Source organism: Alnus glutinosa, chromosome 4 (genome assembly GCF_958979055.1).
Source record: "Alnus glutinosa chromosome 4, dhAlnGlut1.1, whole genome shotgun sequence".
In the NCBI taxonomy this organism is placed as follows: Eukaryota; Viridiplantae; Streptophyta; class Magnoliopsida; order Fagales; family Betulaceae; genus Alnus; species Alnus glutinosa.
In genome coordinates this window covers 24,426,534-24,438,047 of record NC_084889.1, presented here as the reverse complement: position 1 = coordinate 24,438,047, position 11,514 = coordinate 24,426,534, and the positions used below count along the sequence as shown (strand labels likewise).

General features: G+C 37.1%; 1 protein-coding gene across 1 annotated transcript; it reads left to right on the top strand.

Moving 5' to 3' along the window:
- Nucleotides 1-9,119: 9,119 nt before the first annotated feature.
- On the top strand, nucleotides 9,120-10,944 carry LOC133867293 (transcription factor BEE 3). The gene is made up of 6 exons (XM_062304015.1): nucleotides 9,120-9,520; nucleotides 9,781-9,900; nucleotides 10,016-10,081; nucleotides 10,184-10,252; nucleotides 10,354-10,431; nucleotides 10,689-10,944. Exons 1-6 carry the CDS (start codon nucleotides 9,146-9,148, stop codon nucleotides 10,779-10,781), a joined length of 801 nt encoding a protein of 266 aa, XP_062159999.1. The 5' UTR covers nucleotides 9,120-9,145; the 3' UTR covers nucleotides 10,782-10,944.
- The last annotated feature ends 570 nt before the right edge of the window (nucleotides 10,945-11,514 follow it).

Here is an 11,514-nt window from a genome sequence, read left to right as displayed (position 1 = left end):
TCGGTAGATCCTGAGGAGGTCAACGTTGACCAACATGCATGAGATTCAGAGCTTTTTGGGGCTTGCAGGATATTGTCGGCATTTTATTGAGGGCTTTTCGAATTAGTTTGGACCTTTGATTGCCCTCACCAGAAAGAACGCTTGTTATGTATGGACCGACGCTTGTGAGTAAAACTTCCAAGAGTTGAAGAAGTATTTAGTGACTACACTAGTGTTGACGCTACCTACGGGTTCTGGAAATTTCTATAATACATCAATCATTAATTAGGGTTATAATACGGTTAATAATGACTTAAGGATGCTAGGATTGGTTCTTAGTTTGTAACTTGTGAGATTTTGGACTTTAAAAAATTTATGTATGGGCCAAATGTTCAAAGTTGGATCTCGAATGATCAATGGAGAATGTTCCAAGTGGGATAACTAACGATCGAGAGGAAAGTCCGAATGATCGAGAGGAAAGATCGAACAATCGATGATACCCTAGCCACGAACGTTCGATGACAGTCTGATAACTTTTACTTTTGCCACTTCAACCCTTTTGGAACATGCATGGCTAGTATAATTACCCCTTTCACGCCCCTTTGCTTCATTTTAGATGCCCAAAGCCTCAATAAACCCTATAGTGAGAGAGTGGATCAATTTGAGAGAGAGAGAGAGAGAGAGAGAGAGAGAGAGAAGGAGTTTCTTTGAGTCTTTCAAGAGAAGATAACCTCTTGACTCAATCTCATTTTTGGTATAGTTGGTAGCTTTTCATCTTACTGTTTAGCTACTGGATAGTTTTATTTTCATAGTTTAGCATCTTATTTTGTTGATTTGAACTCCCATGATTGACATTGAAGGGTTAATGATGAGATATTGCATGAGTAGTAATGTTTATGGTTAAGTTGATGATATCTTGTAGCTTTGCACGATTAATTTATTGGTTGAGACTATGTATTTATGGTAGATCTATTGATGGGTTAGATATTTGATGACTTATGGATGACTATGGTGGTTATGAACGATAGATTTATGATTTGTGCACTATTATGAGTGACATTAGGACCTTAGAACGTTTTGGATCAAGGTTTAGTAAACCCTTTTTGTTAGAAATGGTTTTCTGCCAAGCACCGAACGTTCAACAAGATTCTCGAATAATTGATAGTGATCGTTCATCCTCGAGATTGAACTTTCGATGCTCGGTCAGTACAGTTATTTTGAACAATATAGGATTTAGGACTTTTAGTTTGAGATTAGACACTGATAATAGAACCTTACACAGATTTCGGTGTTGGATAGTTTGGAGACGGTTTCCAAGGAGAATTGAGCGATTGAGGTAAGGAACCTACCTTTTTGATATTATTTTCATAAATATTGACCCAAAGGATTTTATATACAATGTTTCGAAAGAAAATATTGGGATTGCCTTTTAGTATTCTGAAAAGTAGAAGATATTCTTATGCATGAAATGTGTGACATGAATTAATTTTGCAAAAATTCTCTCAAATGATGCTTGTTCAAAGATTGTTTTATGATGCATATATGAAATGAAATGCTTATGTGGTTATGTGTAAGATGTTATGGAAAAGAGATAAAATGTGAAGTGGATTGATAAATGGCCACCGATACTGCGTGTATATAATTTAATAATTTTAAGGCGGTGCAACATACCCTTAGTTGGGGTGTGGCCACACCGGCCGTTAGCCCTAAGTAAAGGGGGCTAGGCTGATAGAGTTCCGTAGAGAGGGGTTGAACGGACCAGTCCTTGCCGAAAGGTGTTGTGCAAGACAAGCACAACCTTACTGTATGGGTTAAGTAGAGCTAGAGATGTTTATATGGTATCCTGGTCATGCTTCGTAGATGGCACAAGTAGTTGCAAGCAATGCAAGAACTAGTAGTCCTACTTTGAGGTGGCACAAATAACGGCAAACAAAGTAAGAACATGTTAGAATGATCACATTAAATATTCTAAGAGAAATGATTTCAAGACTTAATACTTCTATCTGCATATGAACTGTTCATAGTCACACACTAGCACTAGCTTACTTGCTTACTAAGTAGTGGACTTACGCTTACTTTCTCCATTTGTTAAACATCTATGTTGTAAAACAAATGTTTTACAGTGAAGAAAATTTGGTCTTCGAGTAAGAAGGATCTTGAGGTAGACATGACTGTTTAGAATAGTGATACTGATAATGCTTGAGGATCCATTGCAAAATCTTGAAGACTGCTTATGGTAAATAGTACTTTCGAGTGATGTTACAGACCTAGAGTATTTGAGTATAAAGTATAGTATATAACTATTTTATAGTGACGATGTTTATATTGTAAGAATTTCAATTAATGAATGAGTCTTAGTAGATGCTTTGGTTGTAAAGATTAATGTTTATAGAATAAAAGAAAAATCAAATGTTTCCGCTGCTTAGTATTCCCTTTTGAGGAGTAAAAGATCCCTTGGTCTTATTTCTTGGGGTGTAAGATGGGGGGAGGTGAACTGTGAAGTTAATTACCACCTAATTAATTTTTTGGTGCCTTACAATTTTGTAGTGTATAGTGATACCTCGAAGAAAGGTTTGAGGTGTGTTCTTATGCAAAATGGCAAGGTAGTAGCTGATGCCTCGCGACAGCTGAAGAATTAGGAGCAGAACTACCCAATGCATGACCTAGAACTTGTAATTGTTGAATTCACTTTCATGATTTGGGGACATTAACTGTACAGTGAAAGGCGTTGTTAATTTGTAATTGGCTGCATTCTATTAGACAAAATCACTTCTATGTAATGTTGCTTTTTAATCAGGGATGCTGTTGTTATTTAGAATCTACATTTCAGTTATGTGCTTCAAGAAGATTCTGTGTGGAATTCAAGATAGTGAAGTCAGATCCATTGCATCTGTCTAGACATTCCTGTCAACCGTCCTGACGCTCACCAGTCAAGCAACATCCATTCGGACGACGTGGTTATTCCGTCTGGACTCCCATCAGTGTCCAAAAGCTTCGAACTGTTCAAGGTTGCATCCGTTTAGACGTCTCAACAACATGTCCCGACACCATTCAGTATTCGACAAATAAAACGATTTTCTTCGCAGACACAAATATGGGAAGACAGCTGCAACCGTCCGGACGACAGATCTATACCGTCCGGATGTTATCCTTGATAAGGCAAGACGTGGAGCAGATTTGCAACTATCTGGACGCTAGGGCAACACCTTCCGGATGCCAGTTCTTATTATGGAAATTGCGTGCAGCTGAAGTACAACCGTCCGGACGTGGCTCTATTTAGGAAAGAATATTAGCGATTTTGGAAAGCCGATTGCATAGTTAGTTTTTTGGACGCTCTCAGCTATCGTCTGGACCCCGCCTAGAGAAAATTGTTCTAGACTCGATTTAGGTCTTTTGTAGCTTATAAATAGAGGCCTTTAGGCATGTAATTTGTAAGAATTCAGTATTGAATTCCTTAGAGCTTAGAGAGTATAATTTATGAGTTATTGTGCTGATCAGTTTGCTCTTAAGTCGTTGCCGAAGTGCTGTTGCTGTGCTTGTGTTCAAGTTTATCTTAAGGAGGAGCCCTAAGGTAAAGGATTCCATCGAAGACTCCTTCAAGTAGGTGACTTGGTTGGGAGGAGTTCGTGTTGGGTTATGAGTCAGAGTTCAAGGTACGACCATTGCATCAGGGGTATGTGAGTGCTACTGCTTTGTAACTAGCTTTGTCTTTTGAATAGTAGAAATCCTGGGTTCGGTTGCCCAGGAGTAGTTTTTCTCTTAATTGAGTTTTCACTTTGTTAATAAAATATCTATCTCATTTATATTTCTCATTTTGATATTTTGTTACACGTTGCACACACATGGCTAAATTAGAAGTCTCTTAATTTTTCAATTGGTATCAGAGCTTGGTACACTTTGTGTAAATTTATTTCTTGAGTGTTATCCTTTTGACTTCTATTTTATCTTACCATGTCTCAAAATCTTATGACCGTTCCTACCTTTGATGGCACGAATTATGGCTATTGGAAAGCTCGTATGCGTTTTTTTTAAAATCAATTGATTGTTGGAAAACTGTCGAAACTGGTTGGACTTAGCCAGTGGATACAAATATTGAGATTGTAATTGAAAAGAACGCACGACTTGCCAATGACAAAGCCCTCCATATTCTGTGTGAAGCTCTTTAACCTTCTGAATTTACTAAAATTTCAATCTGTGGAACTGCTCAAGAAGCATGACAAATATTAGAAACAACATATGAAGGCACCAAACTTGTTAAATCTGCCAAACTTCAAATGTTGATTTCTAGATTTGAAAAGATTAAGATGCTTGAAGATGAGACATTCGGAGAGTTTTACTCTAAGATGAGAGATCTAAGGAACTCAATGGTGAGTCTTGGGAAGTCCGTCTCGGATGTAAAACTCATCCGTAAAATTCTAAGATCTTTGCCTGAGCATTTTATAATCAAGATGACTACCATTGAAGAAAGTAAAGATTTAGAAGAGATGAAAATTAAAGAGTTGGTGGGATCTCTTCAAACCTATGAGCTTTCCCTGCCTCCAATCAAGAAGATGAAGACTATTGCCCTCAAGGCATTTAAGAAGAAAACCAGAGTCTCATTTGAAGAGGACTTTAGGAAAGAAGAAGATGCAGTGTCAATGCTGGCCAAGAATTTCGGAAGATTGATGAAGAATGAAAAATTCAAGAAGAAATTCTCTGAAAGATTGAAGAAGGCCCCCGAAGAGTCTGAACCTGAAGAAACTAAGAAGAAAGACCCAAGAGGTCCCAGATGTTTTGAATGCTCAGGCTTTGGGCATATATGGGCTGATTGTGAGAATCTCAAGTAGGGAAAAGGGAAGGCCTACAATGCGACTCTCAGTGATGAGTCCGGAGAAGAAGAAACTCCTGCTCAAGATTAGTTTCTTGCTTTTGTGGCTCTACATGAAGAAGATGAAGATTCTTACTACTTTGAGCACAGTGATGAAGATGGGGAATAACTTAAAGAGGCCTATAAAATCCTCTATGTAGAGTTCGAGAAGTTGAGGGAGACTCGTAAGCAACACATTTATGAGCTAAACAGTTTACAGACTGAGAAGAGTTCATTGCTGTTCAAGATATAGGATCTAGCAAAGAAGCTACTAGAGACACAGCTACAGTTGGAGAGGGTCATTGATGAGAAGTTAACCCATATGATGTCAATCCAGAAGAGCCTAACAGATAAGACCAGACTCGGGTAGGTAGCTCCTCCCTCTGTCATTCCCTTTACTTCTAGGATTGTTTTTGTCAAGCCCACAGTCCCCGAGCTTCCACTCACAGTCGTGGACAAAGGAAAGGACGTAATTTGTGAAGATATTCCGGTCACTCAGAAGCCGCCCACCATTAGACGACCTCCTATATGTCATCACTACAGCTTAAGCGGGCACATTCGACTCCAGTGTTCTCTTCTCAAAGCTCAGAGATCAAAGCTCAAGAAAGAGGTGCAAAGACAAGCTAATTTCGGCACTAGACCTCTGTCCTAGCATCAGGCTCCCCAGTATCATGCTCCATGGAATCACGTTCCAAGGCACCAGGCTCCACGGCGTCAGGCTCCTCAGCATCAACGACATCAATAGAGATTTGCAGGTACTTATTTGGGACGACAGAAAAAGCACGTTGGACAACTGTTTTTTTGTATTGGTAATTTTGATCCCTTCTCTTTGAAGACAAGTGTGATCTTACCACATGCTAGGTTTATGATTGTCTATTCACCTTTGTAGCATGTTTTTATTGATTTTTATAATAATAAAAAAAAATTGTGGGAGAAGATGCATAAATTTTATTTTTTTCTTTTATTGGCGTTTCAAATATTGCATGCGTTTTTGTTTGATATCTTAGTTCATTGTGCATTAATTAACTATGCTTATATATGATTGAGAGTTTATGCCGAATATCTGCCAAGTTTTCTTGTGCATCTTAATGCTAGATAGTTGCTTTTCTCATGCGATGATTTTGTGCATTATCCAAGGCTTCCATAAGGTGCATTTTTTTTTTTTTCTCTCTGACTTTTTGTTTCTGGAAATTCTAATGGGAGAGATTTTTTTCATCGCTTGGTGATCATGGATGAAGCCCACTAATCCTTATACACCTTACATCTAAGGAGCACCAAGATGTACAGGAATGTTAAGAGGACATATTGGTGGAACAATATGAAGGACATTGAAAGGTATGTTTGAGCAGTGCCTCAATTGTTAGCAAGTGAAAGCAGAGCATTAGAGACGACCAGGAATGTTTCGGCCACTACTCATGCCTGAATGGAAATGAGACGAGATAGCCGTTGACATTTTAGTGGGATTATCTAGGGCATCATCAGGAGAGGATGCCATATAGGTAGTAGTGGATCGTTTGTCGAAAATTGCCATTGTGTCTGATTGTGACTCTTGATTCACCTCGAGATTTTGACAGAGTTTACAATAGGAAATGGGTATGCAGTTAAAGTTCAATACAACTTTCCAACCCGCAAACCAACGATCAATTGGAAATGAAGCTTAAGATATTAGTGGACATGTTGTGGGCATGTTTCTTGGACTTCAAGGGAAGTTGGATTCAATATTTTCTACTTATTGAGTTCACTTACAGCAATAGCTACCAGATGGCTATTGGAATCTTGCTTTACAAGGCGCTTTATGGATAGAACTACCGGTCACCATTCTATTGGAACGATGTTGCCTACATACAATTGTTGGGACATGAGATGAAGAGCGGCTTAAAGTTGATAGGAGAGCGACACCAACAACCATAAGTGGAAGCTAGAGTTTGAGGTAGGGGACGAGGTATTTTTTAGGATATCCCCTAAGAAGGTGTGATGAGATTTGGAAAGAAAGGAAAATTGAGCCCTTGTTATGTGGGACCCTTCAAGATAATCAAGAGGGTAGGCAAGTTAGTTACCAAGTTGCCTTGCCACCGGACTTGACGGGCATGCACAATGTTTTCAACGTATCAATGCTGAGGAAGTACATCGTCGATTTGGATCACGTCATTGAGTATGAGCCTTTGAAGGTTTAGGAGGGATTGACCTTCGAGGAGGTACGCATACGAATCCTAGATCGTAAGGACCAAGTGTTCTGCAGGAAGAGGATTCTTATAGTCAAAGTGTTGTGGAACAACCATAGAGTGGAAGTGGCATCATGGGAAGCGGACTAGCTAGGATATGCAGACCTGCTACCCGCACTTGTTCGAAGAAGCTTAAGGCCTTATGCTATGATTGATGATATTGTTACTGTAATGCCCACACAATTACTTAACTAAGATAATTAACTCGAAATGTTACTCATAGTGCCTCCACAATAATTAACTTGTAATTAGTTGTAGTGCCTCTGTTAGCATGCTAGTTGATATTGTTACCAAGCAACTATTGTCAACAAGATTTATTTGAGTAAGGACAAACCTCAACCTTCGTGGTCTACCGCTTGGTTTGTAGGGGCGTATTGAAACAAAGTTATCTCAAGAACATAAGATGTCACACAATAAACCACCCGAGAAGAAAGATCATGTTAAGATTGACGAGGATAAGAAGTTGAAGTTGTGTAATAATTATGTGCAATATTTAATTCACATAAATTTAAAGAGTTTTATGTGAATTATATGTCTTGTAGTTAACTTAGAGAACGAAGTGTAAAACCTTCAATAAATAGAACACTCTTACCTCCCAGTGAATTCACGGGAGTTGGTCACAATTCAGTATCTCTATTTTAGAGCTTCTATTTATGTTAGGATTCGTAAGCTATATAAGGGCTTGTGTTGACCCTTATTTCATGATTAAATCATTGAGCTTATTATTGAGTTGTTTAATAATAACAATAAAAAAAAAAAAAAAATGTGTTTCTTTAAATATCTTTTTTCCTTGTGGTATTTGAGGATTCCAGAGAGGTGGGTGTTTGGATAGCCCACTTTTTTTCTGAATTCTAGTCAATCGAACGAACCATCTCCACATAACCACTCAGTTCAAATGCTCTCATTCAATGAATGCACTTTTCCATCTACAATAATAGTGGTTTTAATTAGCAAGAAAGTGTGACTTTAATGATGATCATCAACATTGGCCAAGATCGTACTATAGATTCAGAAAGATTGTATGAAAAGTACCCCTCAGTTTGGTAAAGATTTATGCAAACATTAGATATGAACAATTAGGTGCCAGCAAATTCATACTTGTCAGTACTCTCAGCCCTTTTCAAAGCATCAATGAGAGTCCCCAAAGCAAAAAAAGGCTTCAAAGAATATCTACATTAGCTGAACAATTCCAAAAGACTTCACTAAGGGGCCAAAAGGTTTTTTTTTTTTTTTTTTTTTTTTTTTTTTTTTAAGGGAAAAATACACGTATATTCCTTAAATTATTACTCAATTATTAATGTCCTCCTTAAACTATGAATTTTGTTACTGTTCATCTTCAAACTATTAAAACATGTCAATGTCTCCATAAGACTAACAAAAAGACAAAAATAACCCTTAATTTTTTTTAATAGGGCAAAAATGTCATTATAAATTTGAAAAAAAAAACTAAAAAAATTAACTTTTTAAAAAACAAAATAAAAATTAGGAAAAAACGAAAAATATGAAGGAAAAAAAAAAAGAAAGGAAAAAGAACCAAAAATTATAAAAGCAAACGAAGAAAAAAAGAAAAATCCTTTTTAATTTTTAATTTTTTGGTTTTTATTTTTTGATTTTAGATTTTTTGTATAACTTTTTGTTATTTCAATTTTTTTAGTTTTTTTTTTTAATTTTAATAATTTTATGAAAGGTATTTTTATCATTAGAGAAATATTGAAATTTTTTGGTAATTTAAAGGTGAAAATTTTAATAATTTCAATAGACATTAACAATAAAATAATAATTTTAAAAAATTACGTATATTTTTTCTTCTTTTGTATTTTTGGGTAAGAACTGAACAGCTTCTCATGGGCCCATTTTGTTATTGGATGCATCTCCTGAATACGGGACCCACCCAGGAAACACAACTAAAGAAGCTGGAATTGCCACGTGGTCTCCTTAAAAATGTTTTTTATTTATTTATTTATGTTTTTAATTTTTTATTGGATGATGATGTAACTGATGTTGTTCCCTTCCCACACTATATAAGTATCTGTCTGACACCGTTCTCGTTATCCATAAAAGCAGCGAACTTTTAAGAAGCCCTGTCATTCGAGTTTCCATGGCTGAATTCACTGCAGATTTGCAAAGCTTCCGACCCTCTTTTCCTGTCTTGGATGTTGATCCAAACATGGAGAATCTTAGTGTGCTGACAACTTCAGACATGGATTTTCAGAGCTTCATGTCTTTCTCCAATGACAAATTCTTTTGCCATCAACCACCGGAATTCACAGGAAACTACTTTGTGGAAAATTTTCCCGGCACTGTGCATCAGTTCAACCAGAATGCGGCGCCTGTTGTTGCTCAGCCCACAGACGTTGTAGCTGGAAATGAATTCCATGAAAGTAGGAAAAGAACAGCAATGGACGACAAGCCTGAGAACAGCTCTGGAACCTCAAGTCCCCCAGTTTCGGAATCTGCGACTAGAAGCAAAAATGTATTCATTTGTTATGTTTCTTCTACCTTATTTATTTTTTTTTTTTAAAGGGGAATTCAGGTGCTTCCCGGTCCATACGGGTTGAATAAAGATCAGGCTTTCGCTCACGATCGAGCGTGGCCTTAAAGAATTATTTGCATTAAAAGAGTCGAACGTTAAATTTAAAGGGCTTACCATTCGAGCCAACCTTTTGTTATATATATTGTTCAACTTGTAAGGAGATAATTAATATGTAATTTGATCATCTTGTACGTTTGCAGAGTTCAGGAAGAGGGAAGCGACTCAAAAGCAATGAGAAGGAAGAAGAGAAACTAAAGGAAGTGGTTCACGTTAGAGCCAGAAGAGGCCAAGCTACTGACAGTCACAGTTTAGCAGAAAGGGTAAATCTAACTACTTCTTGTTATAATAAACCGAATTTAGTTGAATTTTGACTTAATTTTTCAAGTATATCTTAAAAGTACTTATGGGGTTGATGAATGTATTATTCTCAATCAGGTTAGAAGAGGAAAGATTAACGAGAGACTCAGATGCTTGCAGGACATTGTCCCAGGATGCTATAAGGTAAACAAAAAATTTCGTTTAAAAACAATTAATAATTGCAATTTATTTTTGGTTCAAAAAATATCTTATATTCTAATTAAAAATACATTTTTGGAATTACAGAGCATGGGGATGGCAGTAATGCTAGACGAGATAATTAATTATGTGCAGTCCCTTCAAAATCAGGTCGAGGTGAGTCAAAATTTTAATAATTTTTATTTTTATTTTTTTAATTTACAAAAGGATATTTCATATTTTACTTGAAACTTACATTTCTATGAATTTTGATGCAGTTCCTTTCTATGAAGCTCACTGCCGCGAGCTCTTTTTATGACTTTAACTCAGAGACAGATGAATTAGAAACAATGCAGGTGCGCGCTTCCCCTCAAGTTCTGTTTTCGTTCATTTTGTACAATTTTTGCCTGACTCGCAAATCCGACACCAACTCAATATGAAATTAGAGGATTATGGTAGAGAGTTTGACAGGTTTATTTAAATAGGTGGTTAGAGTTGATCTAATATGTATGTATATATATATATATATATATATATATATATATATATATATATATAAAAAAGAGAATAGAATTATTTCAAATGCTTAAAACTGCATATTTCTATGTTGCAGAGGGCCAAGGCATACGAGGCAAAAGAGTTGGAGAGATTGATGAAAGAAGCGTATGGAGGAGTCGATTGCTTCCACTCCACTTGGTCCCTTTGACTTCACTTTTGGATGTTACTCATTGCCATACAACATGAAGATATCTTTTCCCAATTTAAAAATTATACTTGTTACCACTACATGCCATATATAAAGGCACTAGTGGATATATTCATACTTGTACAAGCTCTCTCGCATTTTGGGAAATTCAATTGAGATATCAATAAACGCTTATAGTTTCTAATTTTTCTGCCAAAGTATATATGGTTGAGTTTTTTTTTTTTTACCCATCCCGGTTGAGTAAACTCCCAATAAACAATTCGCTCACAAGAACCGTGTGTTGGTGAATAGAGAGACGACTTTTTATCAAGAATATTAAAGGAGACTCCCTTTCTCTCCTCTAGAGCCCCTCCCCTCTGAGCATGGTTTTCACCGGGAGGGGGTGGCCTCACACCTCCCCCTCCCCCTCCCCCTCCCCCTCCCGGTGGTGGTTTCCCTCTAGCTCCTCGTGAGTTAGGATGTTTTTCGTTCCTCCTGAGTTGGTCCAGTGGGGTTAGTTTTCTCCTAACCTTTAGGGTTGTGGAGCTTTTGTTTCTCCCGGCTAGATCCGGTGGTGATTGACCTTCCCCTAGCCTTTTTGGGCTATGGTGGCTTGTTATTTGCTTTTCTTTGTTATTTCTTTCGTTTTGGCAAGATTGTTCATCTCAAGATGTCTTCTATGGGGGAGTAGCCAAGCCAACGTGTCGTCGACGGAATGATTTTTAGCTGGTTTTTTCACATTTTTTTTTCTTTG